Source organism: Triticum dicoccoides, chromosome 2A (assembly GCF_002162155.2).
Source record: "Triticum dicoccoides isolate Atlit2015 ecotype Zavitan chromosome 2A, WEW_v2.0, whole genome shotgun sequence".
Taxonomy (NCBI): domain Eukaryota; kingdom Viridiplantae; phylum Streptophyta; class Magnoliopsida; order Poales; family Poaceae; genus Triticum; species Triticum dicoccoides.
Window position 1 is genome coordinate 707,973,434 of NC_041382.1, and position 21,828 is coordinate 707,995,261.

Sequence of the window (21,828 nt, forward strand, 5' to 3'; positions counted from 1 at the left end):
CCCACTTGTCATACTCCGCTTCACGTCCACCTCACCTCCGCCGCGGCCTGTGTTTGAATGGTGGCGACGCCATGGGCGCCACCGCCGTCTCCTCCTCCTCCACTCCCCGCTCCAGCCGCCGCCTCCCACATGGCCGTCACGCAGGCGTTCGCGGACGCGCTGCGCTCGTGCGGGGCCCGCGGCGCGCTCTCCGGCGCGCGCGCTCTGCACGGCCGCCTCGTCAGCGTGGGCCTCGCGTCCGCCGTCTTCCTCCAGAACACGCTCCTCCACGCCTACCTCTCCTGCGGAGCCCTCCCGGACGCCCGAAGCCTGCTGCGCGGCGAGATCACGGAGCCCAACGTCATCACCCACAACATAATGATGAATGGGTACGCGAAGCTGGGCAGCCTGAGCGACGCGGTGGAGCTGTTCGGCAGAATGCCCAGGAGGGATGTCACCTCGTGGAACACCCTCATGTCTGGCTACTTCCAGGGAGAACAGTTCTTGGATGCTCTGGAGACCTTCATGTCCATGCGCCGAATCGCGGACTCCTTGCCGAACGCCTTCACTTTCGGGTGCACCATGAAGTCCTGCGGCGCTCTCGGGTGGCATGAAGTGGCGCCGCAGCTGCTTGGGTTGTTAACCAAGTTTGGTTTCGAGGATGACCCTGACGTTGCGACTGCCATTGTTGACATGTTCGTGAGATGCGGGGCTGTGGATTTTGCTTCGAAGCAGTTCAGTCAGATTGAAAGGCCAACTGTTTTTTGCCGGAACAGTATGCTAGCGGGTTATGCCAAGTCATACGGTGTTGATCACGCTCTTGAGCTTTTCGAGAGCATGCCTGAACGAGATGTTGTTTCATGGAACATGATGGTGTCCGCATTGTCTCAGAGTGGGCGAGCCAGAGAAGCCCTCTGTATGGCTGTAGACATGCACAATAGAGGTGTGCGTCTTGACTCAACAACATACACTAGTTCTCTGACTGCATGTGCTAAATTGTCTTCATTGGGATGGGGTAAGCAACTCCATGCTCAGGTGATTCGGAGCCTACCACACATTGACCCATATGTTGCCAGTGCTATGGTTGAACTATATGCAAAATGTGGCTGTTTTGAGGAAGCAAAGAGAGTGTTCAGTTCCTTACGTGATCGGAACACTGTGGCATGGACAGTTCTTATTGGGGGATTCTTGCAGTATGGTTGCTTCAGTGAATCTCTTGAACTGTTCAATCAGATGAGAGCTGAGCTGATGACAGTTGATCAGTTTGCACTGGCAACTATAATAAGTGGCTGCTCCAACAGGATGGATATGTGTCTTGCGAGGCAGCTGCATTCTCTTTCTCTGAAAAGTGGGCACACTCGAGCTGTTGTCATCTCTAATTCCCTTATCTCTATGTATGCAAAGTGTGGCAATCTCCAGAATGCTGAATCTATATTCACTTCGATGGCCGAAAGGGACATTGTATCATGGACTGGCATGCTTACTGCATATTCTCAAGTGGGGAACATAGGGAAAGCTCGTGAGTTCTTTGATGGCATGTCCACAAGGAATGTAATTACATGGAATGCAATGTTGGGGGCATACATACAACATGGAGCTGAGGAAGATGGCCTCAAGATGTATAGTGCTATGCTAACTGAGAAGGATGTCATACCTGACTGGGTTACTTATGTTACATTGTTCAGAGGATGTGCGGATATGGGTGCAAATAAACTTGGAGATCAAATCATTGGTCATACTGTAAAGGTTGGTCTCATCTTAGACACCTCAGTCGTGAATGCGGTTATCACGATGTACTCCAAATGCGGAAGGATAACAGAAGCTCGAAAAATATTTGAGTTTCTAAGTCGGAAGGATTTGGTTTCCTGGAATGCCATGATCACCGGTTATTCACAGCACGGCATGGGGAAGCAAGCTATAGAGATATTTGATGATATGCTGAAGAAAGGGGCAAAACCTGACTACATAAGCTATGTTGCAGTTCTGTCAAGCTGCAGCCATTCTGGACTCGTGCAGGAGGGAAAGTTTTATTTCGATATGTTGAAGAGAGACCACAACGTATCTCCAGGGTTGGAGCATTTCTCGTGCATGGTGGACCTTCTAGCCCGTGCAGGGAATTTGATCGAAGCCAAGAATCTCATTGACGAGATGCCCATGAAACCAACCGCTGAGGTTTGGGGGGCTCTTCTTAGCGCCTGCAAGACACATGGCAACAATGACCTCGCAGAATTGGCAGCTAAGCACTTGTTCGACCTGGACTCGCCTGATTCTGGAGGCTACATGCTTCTGGCAAAGATCTATGCTGATGCTGGCAAATCAGATGATTCCGCACAAGTCAGGAAGCTAATGCGAGACAAAGGGATAAAGAAAAATCCCGGCTACAGCTGGATGGAAGTTAAGAACAAAGTTCACGTCTTCAAAGCAGAAGACGTGAGCCACCCTCAGGTGATCGCGATTCGGGAGAAGCTGGATGAACTCATGGAGAAGATCGCGCACCTCGGATACGTGAGGACCGAGTCCCTGCGGTCTGAGATTCATCACAGCGAGAAGCTGGCCGTGGCTTTTGGGATCATGAACCTGCCTGATTGGATGCCCATCCACATCATGAAGAACCTACGCATTTGCGGTGACTGCCACACGGTGATCAAGTTGATATCGATGGTGACCGGTCGGGAGTTTGTGATTCGAGACGCCGTTCGATTTCACCACTTCAAAGGTGGTTCCTGCTCTTGCGGGGATTACTGGTGACCACAGAAACCCCCTGTAGTTCTTTTGCTCTGTAGCCCGTCAGATTCATTGAGACAACAGAGGAGTAAAATGTCTACTCTTTGATTATTATGCGTGTTATATCTGCCCACTATTTGTCTGAGGTTTAGGTTCGCCAGTTGGTTTCCTTGAACCTTGAAAGCGCCGATGAAAAACCCATGTGATAGCTATATGCAAAGAATGCAGTGGGGATGCCAGGGACAGCGAGCATACACTAGAAAACAGAGGCTTGGTCATGTCATATTGACAATAAGCATGTCTAGTTCACACGGTAGCATGGCGAGTGATATGTAGAGAGAAAAGGAAATAACATCACATCCAGGACTGTTCATCAAACTGGACATGCTTCATTGGGACAAGCCATTTTAAGAGTTAACAATTCCAGGCAGATATAGTAGGAGGTAATTCACTGAACATTTTGCAGGGATTAAGCGGCAGCAACGTGTGAGATCATTTCAACCCAGCTTAGCATGCGTTCCGTCGAATCAATTGACGAGCTAAATCAGAATCCCCAGAAACACACATCCACACAGGCATTTTACAAGATTCGAAAATTGCAGGAAGTCTTTGTAGAGCATGAAGACAGGAAGAAGCTAAAGCCACAAGCTGTATGTACATCGTGGAAGTCTAGATTGCACCAGGTGCGTCTCTCATGCTGATATTCAGGCTGTTTCTCATTGTTCTTCGCCCCACCCCCATGTTGCCCTTGGTCATCATGGCAACAAATTCTCCATAGTCGATGCGCCCATCCTGACAAAAGAGAGCAAAATCAGGACAATACTAACTTATTTTTGTTACTAACAGAACCATAAGCATTAATTAATTAATAAAGCAGCAAATGAGCTATGTTGGTTGATGAAGACAGCCTCTCTGAACCAAACTATCTTTTCGAGCAGCACTATATAGGGCACAAATCTATGTCCACTGGAATTTCAAAAATTTAATCCGTAAGCCTTGCTTGAACTTGAATAGTGCATAGCTTCAAGTGGAATTTATTGGACAAGTATTTGGCCTAATATGTTTCCCACACCCAAAAAGTATTTGATCCTAATTGCAAGTATCTAGTGGTTAAGACCTAAGTGGTTGAGAGACCATGTTCCTCTTCGAAAGACTGGAAACCTCGGTATAAATTATTTTGTTGTCTTGGCTAGACTACTGAACAAGCTCTATTGCATCCCATTACTAGCATTGATTGTACATACATATCCAAGCTAGGAAGACAGTAATGGACCAAGATATACCATATCTAGAGAATAATAAATATATAGAATTAAGACCACACTTACATTGTCCTGGTCAGCTTCTTTAATGACATCATCAAGAAAAGCATCTGGCATGTTGTGCTCTTGGCAAGCTTGCTGCAGTTCATCCACTGTGATGTAACCACTTCCATCTTTGTCAAAATATGAAAAGGCTGCCACCAGATGCTCCTCACGCTCCAGTTTATTCAGATGCAATGTTGCAGCGATGAACTCTATATAGTCAATGGTCCCACTGTTGTCCACGTCCGCCTAATGAATCAATGGTACAAAAGAGACATGTAAGTTCCTTTGTTTACCATGATATAACTTGTCTTTGAAATGATTTCAAATCCTGGGGCATAAAGCCAAGCTGAACTTATCAGCCATCAGAGTAAATTTCTGTGGACTTGCTACACTAGTTGATTAAGAAATAGCTTCCACAGATACGCATCTGCTGCCTGCTGGTGCTTAAGCACAAATTCTCAGAGACATGAAATGCCAGGTGCTTTAAAAAATAATTAAAATTTGATATAGCATTTACTCTCAGAAATCCAGTTTTGCATATCAGAAGTACAGTTATGTGCCCCTGTTTGGAACATAACAGACAAAAGGACTAATATATAGGTAAAATGATGTCTACTGCATGCTTCCTAATTATATATGCCCTAAAGAAAGCCACCAAGAAAAAGATGCAACTGTAAGAATAACAGCTTGTGCATTAAGCAGCCTAGTTCCAAATTTCCTCATAATCATGTAATATATGAACTGGCCGGAGGCAGCACAAGTTTCCAAGAGACTTTAAAAGCTTCTACTTCACAAGGATTTAAGCTTAGGGGACTTAAGGTACTAGGTCATTTAAGACTAAGAAATCCAAGCCAGTATTATGTTTTGGCTAACTCACCGCATCCATAAGATCACGAATCTCCGTATCCTTCAATGTGGAGCCATATTTTCTCAAGCCTTCTTTGAGCTCATCATATGTAATTGCACCACTGTTATCAGCGTCCATAGTCTGGAACATCTCCTTCAAGCCTGCAATTTCCTCCTCTGAGAGGCTCTCAGCTATTACCTGGTAGAATGATCACGAGATGTCAGTTAATGCACAATTCACTAAGTGTGCTTCATCACACGAAGACATTTTTCAGAACTCAATACAGTTTGTTTTGATAGCTCCCTCGTGTCATACAAAGGAAGAATGGAACATATCATCAAGCATATTGCTCATATTAGTACTCCCTCCATAAAGAAATATAAGAGCGTTTATAGTGATCTAAACGCTCTTATATTTCTTTACAGAGGGAGTACAAGATAATGTGAATCCAGTCAAGTAAGCACTTTGATCAGTAGGTGACAGGCTGACAGCCCAATAAAAATCATAGATAGCCCAAACAGAACCAATGGAACAGCCAAAGTACTATTTCGCGTAGAAGATCGTTCAACAACTGGCAAAGAATGAATGTGTAAAGCAATTTTGACAGAGCGAACAAGAATCTTTTGAAGAGACGAACCCCCAAAATTGCCTCCTTGCAAGCTCATAGATCCGAACAGGCAATTAAGAACTTGAGCTTAAAAAGAATTGAACTCACCCGCAAAGCCATCTTCTTCAACTTATTCATCGCAGAGAATTGCTTAATGCGAGATAAGACAGCTGTGTCAAGAGGACGATCAGGAGCAACTCCCTGATCACGAATCCATGGATGGCCTGAATGCAACGGTTGCAAGTATGTCAAATGAAAACGTATTGAGGAGTATAGAAGGAGAGAAACCAGGAGTATAAGGTAGTGAAAGAAACTAACATAGAACTTCGTGTGCTGTCAAGCGTTCAGCTGGGCGAGGATTGAGCATTCTTGTTATCAGATCTTTTGCACTGTCAGATATCACAGGCCAGGGTTCAGAATCAAAATCGATGACACCTTTCAGTACAGCATCAAATATTCCTTGCTGTGTCTCTGCATTATATACGTTCATAAAACAGGTAAGCCTACAATCGTCAGACGGCAAGCTTCCAAGTTAATTGAAGGGTTAAACATATCGCACCTGCCCAAAATGGGGGTACACCACTCAGCAGAATGTAGAGAATTACACCAGCGGTCCATACATCAGCTTCTGGTCCATATTTTTTGCACAGCACTTCTGGGGCTACATAATATGGGCTTCCAACAACATCGGTGAAAATTTGGCCTGGAAAGAACAGAGAAAGAATGAGAAAGGGAGGCATGAGTGTTGAGTGCATCACAAAGTTTACAATATGCCATTTAGATTCTAGAATAGTCTGCTACAGAATATTCTTTCCCCAAATATACCATTTCCCATCAGTTTCAGACTTCCACTGCCATTCAACTATGATGTGAGGGCCTCTTTGATTTACAGGATTTTGAAAATGTATGAATAGGAAAAGTATAGGATTGCAGTGGCATGTCAACTTGAATCCTATAGGATTAGCAAAGAGTGTTTGATGCCACATGAAAAACAAAGGAATTGTAAAAAGAGGTTGGAGTGGATGTTAGATTTCCTATGAAATGTAGTACAAAAGATTCCATAGGATAAATTCCTATGGGATCCAATCCTATGAATCAAAGGGCCGACATAGGAAAAATTCCTAAGGATTTCAATCCTCCAAAAATCCTAAATAATTCCTTTGAATCAAAGGAGCCTCCCAGTGAACTTGTATTTTATAGAAAGACTAATGTGAAATCACATCAAGGGAATGTTGTCCAGTGTCATCACGTAAAGGGTCTCATGACTAATCACCATTAATACTTCATTAATCCTTCATATTTCAGTGACATGATTCCAGATAAGGTTCTGCCCTGTAAGCATCTAGTAGGAGTACTATCCAAATCCAATCGCAAGCCAAGCCACAGTTAATTATGCGGGCATTAGTTTCGTTCCTACTGTAGTAGGAGTACCAAACTAATTAATTAAAGCACATCGTAGTCGTTGACCGACTAGAGCAGAAAGGGATTAATGTAGCTCACCAGGCTTGAAGAAGACGGAGAGGCCGAAATCGATGGCCTTAAGCGAGAGGTCGTCGTCCTTGTTGGCGAGCAGGAAGTTCTCGGGCTTTAGGTCCCGGTGCATGACCCCGAGCGAGTGGCAGGCCTCGACGACCCCGACGATGATCCTGGTGAGCTCGGCGGCCTTGCGCTCGCTGTAGTGGCCGCGCTGTATGATGCGGTCGAAGAGCTCGCCCCCGGCGCAGAGCTCCATGACGATGTGCACGTAGAGCTGGTCCTCGTAGGCGCCCTTGATGGCGACGACGTTGCGGTGGCCGGAGAGGTGGTGCATGATCTGGATCTCGCGGCGCACGTCGTCGATGTCCTCCTTGGTGATGAGCTTGCGCTTGGAGATGGACTTGCAGGCGTAGTCGGCCCCCGTGGCCAGCTCGGTGCAGAGGTAGGTGGTGCCGAACTGGCCCTGCCCGAGCTTCCGGCCCAGCGCGTAGAGGTCGCGCAGGTTGGGCGTGGGGTGGCCGAGGACCGAGCCGAGGTCGGCCGGCGCGCCCGCCCCGCCGCGCCTCATGGCCGCGGCGGGCTGCGCGGGGGCCGCGTGGCCGTCCGTCTTGGCGGCGGCTGTGGCGGTCGGCTGGGAGCCTGGCTGCTTCTTGGGCGAGTCGGCGGCGGCGGTGTGGTCGTAGTCGCGGTCGGGGTCGTGGCGCTGGGAGGCGGGGTGCTTGAAGCTGTGCAGGTACTTGGATCTAAGGGAACCGCCGCATGCGTTGCCCATCAAAGGACGGGGAGAGGCCGCGCCTGGCGCATCAAAGGCAGCTCCGGCCCACGCCTCGGTTGGTTGGTGGTTGCCGCCTCGCCCCGCCTCGCTCTCACGGAGCCGTCAGCGGAAGCAAAGCAGCGGCGAAACCGACCTGCTCTGATCTGGCTGGCTGGGTGGAGGAGGAAGGCGAGAGGAGAGGAGAGGGGAGGGAGCTGGGTGGGGTTCGTTGGGGAGGATGGATTTATCGAGGAGGTGGGAAAGGCAGAGGCTGCTTCATGGCGGCTTCTTCTCCTCTCGTCTCCACCCGGCGGTCACGTTTGGTCCGGGGAAAGCTAGCGGGCGGGTGCCAACAGCTAGTACCGCGCACTGTTTGGATTGCCTGCCCGGAGCGTGTGGATTGATTGGCCTGCGTATTGGACGGACGTACGCACGCTGGCGCCGCGACCTGCACCGCGGGTCAGCCTCACCGCCGCCCGTGCGATCGCGGGGAATGTTCGTAAAAGAAGATCACCGTCTCGGAAAAACTAGTGCTGTTTTTTCAGCTTTTTTGTTGGAAGAATGGCGTTTATTTTTACTACTAGCTGTTCTTTGAAAAAGGAGAGCCGTTGGTTTCGAGGATACGCCGGTTTATTTAGTTGGCACAGTGTGCTTGCGTTGGCGTGCGTGGTCTTGGATTTTTGCGGCTGGTGGTGGGGAGGGATTGGGGAAGGTGACGCGAAGGAGGAGGTCGGCACCCCGCCCCCGCCTCGGTTCTTGCGAAGAGGACAGGTGCGCTGAACTACACTCATGGCAGCTGCGGGTGGTCAGGTGATGGTGGGGGCGGTTGGGATGGTGACCCGCCGCGCGTAGCCGTAGACCGCGCGGAAAGGGCCGAGCCGCCCCGACCCCGAGGCAACGTGCGCGCGCGCCGGCGGGTAGGTGCCGTGCGGCCGTCCGTGGGCCGTGGCCGCGGGCTGCGCCGATGCTTCTCTCCCCCCGCCGGCCACGTCAACTGGCCTAATCATTCTGCGTATCGCTTACGTGCGGGCCCGAGGGTGGCGCGGCCCCACGTGTCCGTGACGGTGGCTTGGCGTGCGCCTCCTGACGTCAGAGCTGCTTGCCCAACAGCTAGATAAAGTTGCTTGCCTCACTGTCCGTCCTGTCCTTCGGGGAAAGCAACTTGAGCACAGAAAGAAGAAAGACGGATGCAGGCATATACTCCCTTCATTCCACGATGTAGTGTTTCCTCTATCCTCGTGCTTCAACTTTGACCGTAAATTTAACTACAAAGACCGATTGCAGCGGAAGCAAAAATTATATCAGTGAATTCGTATTCAAAAGAAGTTTTCAATTATATAATTTTTTCTCCCGCCACAGTTGGTCTCGTTGGCTAAATTTATGGTCAAAGTTGGACCTCGGGAAGCGCGGGTGCACTATATTTTGGAATGGAGGGAGTACTGATGACACTATCGCATAGAGATGTTCAATTTTCTTTAACATATAAGTATATACTCCTACTAGATATAGAGATGTTCATTTTACATACGTAGATAAACAAAAAAAGAAGAGGCATGGAGGCACGCAAGGAAGAAACGGATGAAACACGAGGGGATTTCTGTTCCGTGTGCACGGATGTGACCTCCAGCTCCAGGCGAGTCTGAGAGGAAGCGCCTGAGTGTTCGTGCAAGACACGGGAGAGTGTGGTGTGCAGATAACCCGTGCATGGTTTATCCGCTCAAGGGATCAGATCTAGCATCAAAGCAAAGAGTTCAACTTATAAAATGGGCGCATGAACATGTGAATTTGCTGGCTTTGACTTGTGGAATCTTTGACTGGCAGCACTAGGTACGCGTACACATTTCACGGGCTGAATGTAGCGAGTGTATTTTCAGTGTTTCATCCGTGTGTGCGCGTAGCCGGTCTATGTTTTTCTCTCTCTCTCCGAGAAAACCAACGGTAGCTCTACCTATTTTCTTTTTAAAAGAAAAAACTTGGGCGGCCTTTATTTAAAAATAATCATATCTGTTACAAGGAAGGGGATTAAGAAATCAGGGGATGTTCGCACAACACCCCGTTTCCTTCTGTAACCCGCTCGGGCAAGATAATGCTCGGTAGCATTACTTTCTCGAGCACAATGCATAATCGTCGTCATGTCCAAAGAACTCATCAACTTACGGCAATTATTTGTTACCACCGCCCCGGATGCATGGTATTCCAAAGGATCTAGAATACTTTGGACAATCTTCAAGGGATCACTCTCTGAAAATATGCCCAACTCATCGGCGAGCCGCAAACCTTCCAATAGTGTGTACGCCCCCATAGAAGCAACATCCATGCCGTGTTGTTTATATGAACAAGGTGTTATTTCTACTGGATCAACTAGGAGTAGATTAGTGGGATATTGACTCTATTCGGGTTTGTACCTTTTCCTTACGGCCATCGCTGGTTCATCGGTGAAGGTCTGCACACGGGCAGCGACGGTCGGTGTAGAGGGCGACTCCGAGGTAGTCGTGGCATCGGTGGGCTTCCCACCGCTTCAGTGCCTCCCTCTCAATCGGACTAGGGTTAGAAGTGGGAACAGTGGCGGCGGCGAACCTCGTACCTTGTGCCGTAGTCCCCACCTCCTCTATATGGCACTGCGCGACAAGGGCCCACCAGCCTTACTTGGGCTGGACGCCCCCGATCAAGACATGGGTAAGGGTCCAATGGGCCGTCCAATGGGACGTTGGGCCCATTTGGGAAGAGATCAATCTAACACAAGGTGCTGCAATGAAAGCCCATGTACTATTCCGTAGCTCCGGCACCATCATCAACATGATAGCTAGAATCTACATTCACTTTTTGACCCACCTTGATTTTCTCATTGGTGCTTTCACCTTAGTAGCAAGTGCATTCGCTACGATACCTCGTATGTTCATAGGTGACCACACTAAGGAACCACAGTTTTCTTCATGAGTGATTTTCCAGCGATCCCACCATAAGTACCATGTGACCATATCTGTCTCAATTCCATTTGCAATTGGGATTTTGACCTTGCCCGAAAGATCTACTAACCGCTCATGTGTCGTAGCCGCGTCGATGGTGGCTCTCAAACCTAGCTCATCCCATGCTGCTTTTGCTCTATCACAAGAGAACAACATATGTCGAAGATCCTCAAGATCAACACGACACACTAGACCTCAAAGTTAACAAGTTTGACGAGTAGCTCTTTAAACTCGGTTGTACAACACAACATGTCTTTTTATCTTAAGTGGCAATATTTGGTGGCACGTCAACCCCTCTATTTAATCTAATCAACCCAACCCAGTTCATAGGAGGCATCAACTAATGCATCTCCTCATGTGGTCATCATCTCCTTTCATAAAATTCACACCAGTTATTGGCCACAAACCTTGTAGCTAATACAAAAGTGGGTAGTTCCTACTAACGAGCACCTCGCGAGCTTAACAAGCATGAGCTTAACGAGCACGAACTGAACAAAGCCAAACAACGCCTTAGGCATGGTTTACAATCGCATGTCACCTGCCCACTATGTGACCAGGACAATGAGACAGTTGATCACCTTGCGTCGGGGTGCGTGTTCTCTATAGAGGTGTGGCACTATGGCCTCGCTCGCTGCGTATTGATCAACACATGCCAGAAGCCGACGACGCCAATGTGGAGTGGTGGCCGGCTACTCGTGCGATCGTCCCCAAGGCCAAGAGGAAGGGATTCGACTCCATGGTCCTTCTCACCGTGTGGGTGCTCTGGAAGGAGCGCAATGGTTGCGTTTTTCAGCAATCAGCGGTGGTTTTTCGTGAGCTTTGCAGGCGGATAGGGGCCGGGGTTGAGCTTTGGAAGCTCTCTGGTGCAAAAGGGTTGTCGGACATTTGGAGATAGGACCTATCTATGTGCAGGGCGTTGCATGTTTCACCGGTGTGTTTGGGTTGCTCACCTTTGTGCTTCCGTGGAAGCTCTATAACCGCGGAAAGCCGTCAGAACCTTTGTTATTTTCTTCGCTCTTCTAATATACATCGACCCGCAAAGCTTTTGCATGTTCGGAAAAAAGAACAAAAAAAACAAGCCAAACAACTCGTTAAGAGCTTAACAAGGCTTTTGCTTGTTAAGCTTAACAAACTTAACGGGCACGAGCTTAACGTGCCAAACAACTCGTTAATTCACCCCTGGTTACCGAGCATCCCATCATCTATGGCTATGTTTGGTAGCAAAGTACTAGAAAAACCGAAGTATTAAAAACCAAAGTATTTTAGTCAGTAGGTACAAGATACTACAGTTTTCACATAGCAAAGTATCTTGAAGTATTGAGAATAATGTGACCCGTTTGGCAAATGCTTATATGCACCAACGTCAATTAGCTAGCTAGCATATGAAGCAGTTGCAATGCGCGCCTTGCTAGCTAGCTGGACGCACTGAACGGGCATGCATGACAACCAGCCGCATGCACTGAACTACCATGCACAAAACTAGCTTACAGGAAAAGAAGACACTTGAACACGACACAGAGCTGCCGGCGGCTAAACGTGGGCTCGCTCTCCAAGTTCAAGGGTGCCTCATTCCTCTCAACTGGCACTGTGCAGTAGGAGGGGTACGAAGCGGCCACAGAGGCAAGTGCCAGCGGTCAGCGAGAAGAGACGAAGGACAAAGATCAGCATACTCACGCTCTTCTCTCATTTGGGCCTCCTTTGGTTTGCAGAAATTTATAGGAATTTCAGAGGATAGGATTTTTATAGGATTTTTTCCTTTAGAGCCCTTTGGTTCATATGAATGAATTCCTATTTCTACATAGGATTGATTCCTATCATTCATATTTCATAGGAAAATAAAAATGAGCCTTTGACGTCTCTTGGTTTGTCCTCGGCGGAGACAATATCCACAGGCGACATGGCGGCTGCAGCTTAGAGGGAGGAAGAAGATAACTACGCGGCTTTTCCTACTTTCTTGCGCATGCTCTGTTTTTAAAAAAGAGGTCAAGGGTTCTTTTTTTTTAAACAGAGAAAATACTGCTGTTTTAATACCACAGTTTTTAGTCATAGCCAAACAGCTCATAGTAATTAATACTGTGGTATTTTGAAAAACTGCAGTATTCTTTAAATACTTCAAAAATACTTTGTTATCAAACAGGGCCTACATCTTCGCGGTCGACATTAATATCCTCCACGGTCCTATTCACGGGACCAACAAAAGCAACAACAGTAGTGTCGATGACAAAAGCACATCCTTTATCATCCACGTCATCACTAAGATAATCGGTGAACCACTAGCCGGCCAGCAAGCCGTCGGCAAACGATCGTGCCGTCACCACCAAGGTTTGTATCATTTGCGGACACGAATCAAACCAAATCTGAATCCTGCCAGCACCTCCACCGGTCACACCACGCCTGTCCGCCCCCTTTCCTTTTCCCAGACGTAAAACTTTTTATCCACGGAAATAGAACTGTTCCCCGCTCGTGCAAGTTGCAGGATATTCATTCATTCATTCACTTTCTGCAAAGCAGATGCAGGACCAATAGACAGCGCCTTTGCCTTTTTCTCTGTGCGAACCTATATATGTAGGCCCGGCGCCCCCTTTTCCATTTTTTCCCGTCCCCTATTGCTTTCGGTAACTTTTCTCCTTCCATGATGGAGTATCCTCCTCCTCGACAACGAAAGGCGCCTCTCTAGATCGATCGACTTAGGCCAACTTCACCGCGCAACTCTATCTTATTCGGTTCCGTCTGTTTGGGGTAAAACAGACAAATGAGGCGGCCCAGCGCGCGGGAGCAAACGGATTTTTGTTCGTTTTGTGTCCACTTTTGACCCATCCGTGGCCCAAGTTTGCGTCGCTTTTGGGGTGAAATGGACACCACACGGACGCGCGGGTCGTCTGCGCGTGTTCTCTCCTGGCCCGCCCGTCGCTGGCACAGGGTGGGTCTTTTTCTATCCGCCCCCTCCCTCCCTTCGGCCGCACCCCCTCCACTCTTCCCACTCTTTCCCTCGCTGCCGCCGTCGTCGCTGCCATTGCAGCCGTGCAGTTGGGACGCGAGCTCGCCCAACCCCTTCCCCTCGGCGCCGCCGAGCTACCCAACCACGGCCACCTGGTTTGCGCACTCGCCGGCCGGATTTGGGGCGGATCCGGTCGGTCTTGAGCTCGGTCGGCTGTGGGAGGCCGGGCCGCGCCATGGACTGGCTGGGCACCTCGCCGGAAGGCCCTGGCAGGGCTGCAAGGCCACATGCAGGCAGTGGCTCCTCCTCTAGCCGATCGGATCTGTACCGTCGGTGGTCCGCCGACAAATACACGAATGGCGGTTGGCCGGGCTCGGTGCTTGCCCAAAAGCTCGTCGGCGCACTGTTGCCACTCATTAAGTGCGACCACTGCCCAAGGATGGTCGTGCACCGTGTGTCTACAACGCCGGAACATCCTGGATGGGTGTTCATCAAGTGCTTAAACGATGGGGTATGCACTTTTTTTAGCTTCGGTTTGTGCTCTAGATTTGACTAGTTGCGCTAACTTCAATTTTTGTTGTGTAGAATGGATGCAAGTTTGGTTATTGGGAAGAAGAGTACATCGATATATTGATAGAGCGAAATTTAGTACATGTTTGTGCACTTTCAGATAGCATAGAGGCTGTAAATGAGACAAGGGCACTTGTTGCTAGATTAGAGACTAGACACGAGACTACGTGTGAGGAAGCAACATCTACTTCTGGCTTGAAGAAGAAAGGAGGATGGCAGATCGAGCCTCCTCCACCGATCAACAATGAGTGCATCGAGAAAGCCCTAACCCAACTCAAGGAGGCAGTTATGGAAGTTGGCTATCTTCTAAAATGTATTTTTGTTGTTCTTATTTTTTTTGGCCTTACTTTACTAGTCAAAATGTGATGATGTATTGTCTTGTACCAAAAATGAATGATAAAAAAAGTTAAGGACTTGCAAAGAAAAATGCACGCGGAAAGGATGCGGCCGGGATGCGGCCGCGTGCTAGGCGCACAGCCACCGTATTCCAGGACACGTCCGAACACGACCCGAATTCCTACCTAAACGGATAGAATCCGAACAAAACAGACGTCTATTTGGGGTCGCGCGGTGGAGTTGGCCTTAAGCAGAAGATGCTTGGCAGATCCCCCGGATACCTTGTTTGCGTGCGAAGGCCCCGGCATGGATGGACATGCTTAATGGGCAAGATATTCCAGTGCCGGAAGGTAGGGGTCGATATAAAATTTCTTTGAGAGGGTGGATATAATTGGGGGTACTGGCATGATCTGCGGCTGCGGGATGATGCTCGATCTCACTGTTGCCGATCGCCGTGACGGACAACGACGGCGCGCCGAACCGCTCGAATGATGATAGCACATCACCGGTCGGTCGCTCGTTAATAAACCCTGCTGATGCCGGGGCGGCCGGCCTTACGCGGGCGTTCGTTACAACGTACGATGATGCTCGCCGCAATCATGGTCGGGGGCGACGCGCACATGGAACGGGTAGATACGCGCCGCGGCAGCTAACCGCCGGAACGAACGAGCGAATGATGGATGGATATGGTGTTTGGGAACCGCGTGCGGGGAAAGATATGCATCTTCTTGCGTTGCCCTGTCCTGCACGCTGCTCCTGCTATGTGTGCCACTGCTAGCTACACTGCCACGCTGCGTGACTGACGCGCTCTGGTCACATGCGCCCCGGCTTTGGAGAGATGGCGAGATGTTCGTTCCGATGGGTGAATCTGAATAGACCGTTGCTGTAGCAGCCAGCGAGGGCTCGTGTGGTTTCTACAGTGCAAGGAGTCTCCAGGCAAAGATTCCAATCGGTCAGCCGCTGGCGAGCGAAGCAGACGCACCTTCATGTGAACGGCCGAGTCATTCGTGAAAGACTAGATCTTGTAGAAAAGAAAAGTGAGCCAAGGACAATAGGCCAAGATTGCGATTGCAGACTTTAATATTTGTGATAAGCCTCACTCAGGATTGTCTTTGCGATGCCTGCAAGTCTGCTCTTCAAGGAGAAGCAGTTCAACGACTAGTTCTAACGCCATGTGAGTCGCCGCGATAAGGCCAAAACCCTACTATTACCTGTTAAGTGCACGGGAAAGTTGAAGACCAAAGTCGATTACGCTGGCGTACACGCGAAGGGCAGACAGTGACGATAAGCATCTATCTAAACCCATCTTAGCCCCGCAGGTGACAGGTCTGTGACTCCCTCCCACCAGAGCAAAACTCTTTTTTATCGACCGAATGTTGCTGTGTGTTCCAATTCGTAGATCCAAAAATGGCCAACCCTAATCCACCGCCCAAATTTTCCAAGTGGAAATAACCAATTCAAAGACCGATGACATCTCATTTTATATACAAGCAGCACATGTGGCGACCTGGAAAAAGCACAAATGTGTCCCTGTCCAAAGCATCAACTTGCGTATTATTTACAGCCGGCCCATTTCTGCGACGAGTAATTCGAAACGGTGGGAGACGGAGAGACAAGAAATCACCCTGTACAGTTGGATCTTATCTTTAAGCCCTCGTCGCTGTCGACGACAAAACTGCTACTAAAAGAGTTGAGAACAATTTCATTTCCAGCAGGCATGCGTGCAGATCCGTGTGCGCCCTGGCCTGAAACAGTCAAAGAACAGCAGCGCCTCCCGCGCATACTTTTCTCCGCTGAATCTTCCGCGCGGAGAGCACGAGAGGCCCCGCCGGCCGGCGACTCGCGTGCGGGCCCGAGGTCGTCGTCGTCACTCGTGGAGCTCGGCGTACAGCTGACCGGCCGTCCGGGTCAGCTCCGCGAGGTCGGCCAGGTGACCGCGCAGCCCGTCCGCCAGCAGCATCAGCAGCACCCTGCAGTCTGCACGTAGCTCAGTCAATGGAGGAGCTCAGCTCCAACGTCGTGTCGTCGGCGACGTGAACGGGGGCTTAAATGCTTAATGATTTGATAGCTTCGTGCGGTTTTCGTGCTCAATGATTTGATAGTTCCGTCTGGTTTTCGTGGTGGATATGAGGCGCTGATAATAAGTGATAAGTAATTAGTTACCTGGGATTTTGCTGAAGTTGTGCAGCGTGACGGCGGCGAGGACCCTGTGCCGGGGTTGCAGGTGGGTGGCGCCGCCGGCCAGGCACCGCTTCAGCCGTGGGACCAGAGCCGAGAACGCGGCGAGCTGCATGTCCGTGTGCGTGTCCCGGAGCGGCGTGGACGCCAGGGAGCGGCTCAGCCACCCCGCCGTGGTCAGGCACGCGGCCACCAGGCCGGCGTCGGGAGAGCTCATGCACCCGGAGAGCGCCGCCAGGAACGGCCGCCTCCCGCTGCCGAGGAGCGCCGTCGTCACGTGCTCCAGCCACGCCTCATTTTCTGCCGCTTCCGTCTCCTGTTCACGGCAAGAGAACACCAGTGTGTTCAGTCGAGTGAGTTCATACTTGAGAAACCGTTGAACCATGCATCGTCACGTCACGTTACCTGCACTGTGGCATCGGAAGTGACGGCTGTGGCGGCAGGCGTGTCGTCGGCGAAGCCGGCCTGCTCCAGCATCCGGTCCTCGGCGAGGAGGTCGCCTGAGAAGGAGAAATTCCCTCCCAGCATCAGCAGAGCTTTACGGGTGTTGGGCACCACGTTTTCGTCGATCAGGCAGCGTCTCAGAGACTCCGTGAGGATCCGGGCAGCCTCTTCTCTGTATACGCTGCTGTTTCTTCTGTCGGGCTCGTCCTGACACATAATTTACAGACTGAGTTTCAGAATACTACGTATATGTTTTTTGTCATACTTCTTGACTAGAGTTCTTGAGCAGACTGAAAACATGCTTTTGCAGATATTCAAACTATCTCGTTGATCCACGACAATGACAAGAAAAGTGTGCAGCAACAAAATGTGTAGGGCTGATGGAGCATACCACTGACAGTGTGCGATCGAAGTATAGCAGCAGAACAGCAACGAGAGCTCGCTCTTCGACCGGCGAGCTTCGAAGATGCTGGAGTAGCACGTCCATCGTCTCGGTGACCGACCCCGTGCACAATCCGCGTATGAACAATTCCACCATTTCCCTTGTGCAACAATTACTGACTCGTTTCATCAGACAAAATGTTGGAAACATACAGAACCATGTACGTATGTATTTTCATGTCGGTCACAACGAACTATACCTTCTCAGCCGGAGCAGCTCAACCATCAGCCGCACGGCAGCGCTCCTGGCAGAGACCACCTCGCTCCGCAGAAGCCGAACAACGCTCTCCCCATGAACCCGCACAGCCACGTAGCTCCTGACGCTGCCCTCCGCCCGGACGCACAGCAGCAGGTGCTCGGCGGCGCGCGCCCTCTGCTCCTCCTCCTTCCCGTCGCGAAGCCTGTGGAGGTGGAAGTCGACGCCGCCGATCGCCATGAGGTGCCTGGCCCTCTCCGTCTGCTCCGACACGCTGAGCCCCGCGTCGAGCACCCGGTCGACGACGGCCACGTTCAGCTTCTCCTCCGGCGCCCCGCCGTCGGCGACCCGCAGGCTCCGGCAGTGCTCCGCCTTCCAGGCGTCGATCAGGCGCGTGAGCACGCGGTTCGTGTCCGGGACCGACAGGGCCTCCAGCTCCTGCCCCGTGACGGGGCACGTCCGCAGGCCTCGGTCGAACCAGTGCACTATGGCGTGCCGCTCGAACGTCTGGCCCGTCTCGATTGTTACGGGCCGGTTGAAGATCTGCCGCGTCAGTGGGCAGAGGAAGTCGCTCGGGGCGGTGGAGAAAATGGAGGCCTGGACTTGGCCGCCGTCCGCGCCACTGATCTCAAGCGGCCCTTCGCTGGGGAATTCACAAACATGGATCAGTACGTGTTCTTCTACTGGTAAGGATTGGAAGATTGGGGAGAGATGGGTTCGGAGTACCAGAACTCGAGTGTGAGGAGGTCAATGGCTGACATGTCGCGAGCCGGCAGGTAGCTCGTCGACTCCTCTACTCCTTTGCCCCGTTCATCTTCGATCTGAAAGATAGTCGAGTGTGAATTCTGTCACGAATCTTGGTATGTATACGTAATTTGCAGTGATAAAATTGCTTCTTACCCGTGGTTCAAATGCCTCGTTGGCGAGCATATTAGGAGGCACGGGCTCGCTTGATTCTCCCCGTGGCGTCGGACTGCAGCTCCTTACCTCGCCGTCGTCACACTCGTGGAACACGCTCCCTGAGCTGTCGGCGTCCGCGGCCTTGCCTTCCTCCTGCACCACCCGCTCAGGTTGCCGCGGCGTCTCCTCGATCACAAACATGGCAGGACTCGGGGTGCCGGAGCTGTACGCGACGTCCGAGCCGATGTCGTACGTCGTCGACGTCGAGAACCTCGTCGCGCTGGCAGGGGCAGTGCTCGGCGCGGTGGCGGGAGGAGCCGTGCTCGGAGGCGCGGGAACGGACGGGAGCGCCATCGCCTCGGTGCGCCCCAGCAGCCAGTCCCTGTAGTAGCACGCGAGCGCGCGCGTGCCCTCGTCCAGCGCTTCGACGAAGAGCTTCTCCACGACGTCCTTCACCCTCGCGTCCGGCTTCGATCTCGCCGCCGCAGACTCCCGGTCGCGCCATGCCTTGAGGTGCGAGAGGCCCGGGCGGAAGAGCCTGTCCCACAGCGCGGGGAGGAGGACCGTCCGTGCCTCGCGCGGCGCCAGGCAGAAGGCCTCCAGGGCGTGCACGGCGGAGGAGTGGTCCTTCTTCTGCAGCTTGGAGACGACGCACATGTAGAGGTGCGCGCACGCGGCGAGGCGCTCGTGGGGCACCCCCGACGCGGTCACCGAGAGCGCCTCGTCCGCGTCGAGGGACGCCAGGGAGTGCAGCCTGAGGGAGGCGCGCTTCAGCTCGCGCGGGTCGAGCAGGGCCTCCCCCACCGCGGCGGCCCTCTCCACGGTCTGCACGGTCACGCGGAGGTCCAGCACGGCGCGGTGGTCGGACTCGCCGACGCACGACGTGCAGCCGCTCCGCAGAAACGCGCGGAAGGCCTCGTCCTTGGCGAACTGCTTCACCGTGCCCGCGGCCAGGGAGATGAGCGCGCTGAGGGCGGACTCGTCGAGGGCCGGTATCGCGCCGGGGCCGCTGCCGCCGTCCTTGACTTTGTAGCTCGTCGCGGTCCTCAGCGACGCCGACGACTTCCGTCGCGGGGTCTGCTCCTCGCCGGCGCCGTCGCCGTTGGCGTCGAGGTTGAGGCGGCCGCGGGCCTGCTGGACGTCGGACTGGGACCGCGCGGGCTTGGTGGGGCGCCGGTGCTGGAGGGGCATGCTCGTGGTCCGCGGCGCGGCCGAGGGGTTGTTGTCCGGCTGCTTGCGGTTTTTCTTGAAGCCATCGACGCTGAGCAGGTCGCGCAGCAAGGACGACGGCGGCGCCATCGGTGCCCCGGTGGCGCAGGCAGTGAACGGCGATTACGGAAGAGGGGCCGGGTCTCTGCTAGCAGTGCAGCTGCACCGGTGGTTGTTGCTCAGTTGTTGGCATGGGCCACGGCGATTGCCCGCCGTTGGTACGTGGACGAATTCGCCGAGGTGACAACAACGGGAACAGGTCGCGCCGCACGGCGTGCGTCCAAATGGTTGGTTTTGGCCGGCAGCGCCTCGCTCCGGCTCTCAGGCCGGCCGGGTTTCGCATTGTTCTCAGTCTCAGGGCCATACCCTTATTAGCTAGGCGCTTTTGTATGCACCTTGACCCTATCAACGGTTGCAACCAAGACGAGGTCTGATTGATTCTTGGATGAGTTTGCTGGTTTGGACGATCGATCTTGAGAGCTCAGATGAAGCCAGGACCGGGCCGACCTTCTTTAATTGCAAGTGGTTTGTTAGTTTTATCTGCCTGCTATCACATGAGTGTCACTCTCGTGACTGGCACCAAGCAACCGATGAGCTATCCCCGACCTTTCAATTACCGAATATTGCAATTGCAATGCATCGCATTATCACATCTTGCTTATTGCGATGCTATGTTTGTTGCAAACTTAATTCCTCAAAATGCATATCGGATAGCGGTTTCGGTGTGGAGTATTAGTACTAGACGCAGTTGGATTAACGGTCTTACTTATCACACACGTAATGCTTATATTATACCATAAACAATCATAGTTATAAATATAATTATTGCAAATTTAATCGCTGCCCAACTATAATTTGTTTATCATGTCACTTGCTTGTTTTGAGAGAGTGTCACTAGTGAACCTATATGGCCCCCTCGGTGCACCCTTCATTACCGAATTCTTCTACAGAATTGCTCTTGTTATCTTTTTACATTGCTATCAATTATCTTTATCACTTGCGTTTAATCTTGTGACTAGCAACACGAGGGCTTGACAACCCTCCGTGTTGGGGACAACTTGTTTTTGTGCCTTGTGTGCAGGTGGTGCTTACTTTGTTCATCATGTTTTTTCGAATCTTAGGATATCGTTAAGTGTAACGATAGTCCTAAAACAACTTTGTGAATATGACGTTGGTAGAACGATCATATTGAATGGACCCAAACTTATTTGTTAGACTTTAAGATACAATCGTCATAAGTTAATTGTTATAACATGGAAAGTTAACATGTGATTTAGTTTCTTAGACCAAGAGACTATCATAGTCACTTTTTACCGTATGATGAACTTTGGGGTTGCTCAAACGTCATCTGTAACACCATGATTATAACGACAACTTACATGTTCATTGAAAAGTTTGACAAGGGGCTAGATAGCTCAAGAGTGGGTTTTGCTCCTCCGACGATGGAGAGATATTCTTAGGGCCCTCTCGGTGTGACGGCATCCATCATTGTCTGGCCAGATACAGGTGACTAGGTCACGAGGATGCCGGAACATGTCAACGAGAAAGAAGAACAAAACCGGCAACGAGGAGACCGGTATAGTGAGTATGCGTATGACTCAAGAGGATACCGATATATCTCACCTTGGATTTTGTAAAGTGTCACGAAGCTAAGGGAATAGCACATGATAACCAAATGTTCACTCTAATGTCATTCATGTACTCATAGGGACCGATATGGATGCCCACGGTTCCGCTATCGATTATTGAACGAAAGGGGTTTTGTTCGTGTCTATGTTTTACCGAACCTATATGGTCACAAGCTTAAGGAAATCCTGATTTGCTGAGTACTAGTAGGACATGAGTAATGAGGAAAATTTATGAAATTATTTCATTAATGTTCGAAATAGTTTCGAGAGGAACCGGAAGCGTTTCGGGGTTACTAGAAGGGTTTCGGGGTTTACCAGGTAATACCGA

At 51.0% G+C, this 21,828-nt stretch overlaps 3 protein-coding genes across 5 annotated transcripts; 1 reads left to right on the plus strand and 2 right to left on the minus strand.

Moving 5' to 3' along the window:
• The first annotated feature begins 5 nt into the window (after window positions 1-5).
• Window positions 6-2,814, plus strand: LOC119356447 (pentatricopeptide repeat-containing protein At3g26782, mitochondrial-like). Its single transcript, XM_037623399.1, has one exon. It carries the CDS (start codon window positions 58-60, stop codon window positions 2,725-2,727), a length of 2,670 nt encoding a protein of 889 aa, XP_037479296.1. The 5' UTR covers window positions 6-57; the 3' UTR covers window positions 2,728-2,814.
• A 256-nt stretch (window positions 2,815-3,070) lies between these two features.
• Window positions 3,071-8,020, minus strand: LOC119356448 (calcium-dependent protein kinase 13-like). Its single transcript, XM_037623400.1, has 7 exons — window positions 6,965-8,020; window positions 6,024-6,167; window positions 5,783-5,935; window positions 5,573-5,688; window positions 4,888-5,055; window positions 4,032-4,256; window positions 3,071-3,495 (listed from the first exon to the last, which is right to left on the minus strand). Exons 1-7 carry the CDS (start codon window positions 7,710-7,712, stop codon window positions 3,373-3,375), a joined length of 1,677 nt encoding a protein of 558 aa, XP_037479297.1. The 5' UTR covers window positions 7,713-8,020; the 3' UTR covers window positions 3,071-3,372.
• Window positions 8,021-15,953: 7,933 nt separating this feature from the next.
• LOC119356449 lies at window positions 15,954-20,205 on the minus strand. Of its 3 annotated transcripts, none has more exons than XM_037623404.1 (7): window positions 18,664-20,205; window positions 18,490-18,584; window positions 17,768-18,406; window positions 17,518-17,668; window positions 17,088-17,333; window positions 16,668-16,998; window positions 15,954-16,481 (listed from the first exon to the last, which is right to left on the minus strand). In XM_037623404.1, the coding sequence occupies exons 1-7, from the start codon at window positions 19,960-19,962 to the stop codon at window positions 16,372-16,374; spliced, it is 2,871 nt and encodes a 956-aa protein (XP_037479301.1). In that variant the 5' UTR covers window positions 19,963-20,205; the 3' UTR covers window positions 15,954-16,371. The 3 variants fall into 3 exon arrangements, with proteins under 3 accessions (XP_037479301.1, XP_037479300.1, XP_037479299.1); XM_037623403.1 differs by having other exon boundaries at window positions 17,518-17,671; XM_037623402.1 differs by having other exon boundaries at window positions 17,518-17,683.
• Between the last annotated feature and the right edge of the window lie 1,623 nt (window positions 20,206-21,828).

What these genes read in the sequence shown, in the direction of transcription:
- LOC119356447 (XM_037623399.1), top strand. Translation starts at nt 58, where the DNA reads ATGGTGGCGACGCCATGGGCGCCACCGCCGTCTCCTCCTCCTCCACTC.
- LOC119356448 (XM_037623400.1), bottom strand. Translation starts at nt 7,712, where the DNA reads ATGGGCAACGCATGCGGCGGTTCCCTTAGATCCAAGTACCTGCACAGC. An exon ending in CTCCGTCTTCTTCAAGCCTG is followed by an intron (nt 6,168 to 6,964) that starts GTGAGCTACATT and finishes TGTTCTTTCCAG; the next exon opens with GCCAAATTTTCACCGATGTT. An exon ending in TGTACCCCCATTTTGGGCAG is followed by an intron (nt 5,936 to 6,023) that starts GTGCGATATGTT and finishes TATATAATGCAG; the next exon opens with AGACACAGCAAGGAATATTT.
- LOC119356449 (XM_037623402.1), bottom strand. Translation starts at nt 19,962, where the DNA reads ATGGCGCCGCCGTCGTCCTTGCTGCGCGACCTGCTCAGCGTCGATGGC. An exon ending in CTCCTCACACTCGAGTTCTG is followed by an intron (nt 18,407 to 18,489) that starts GTACTCCGAACC and finishes TGAATTCCCCAG; the next exon opens with CGAAGGGCCGCTTGAGATCA. An exon ending in CTTCCGATGCCACAGTGCAG is followed by an intron (nt 16,999 to 17,087) that starts GTAACGTGACGT and finishes TGCCGTGAACAG; the next exon opens with GAGACGGAAGCGGCAGAAAA.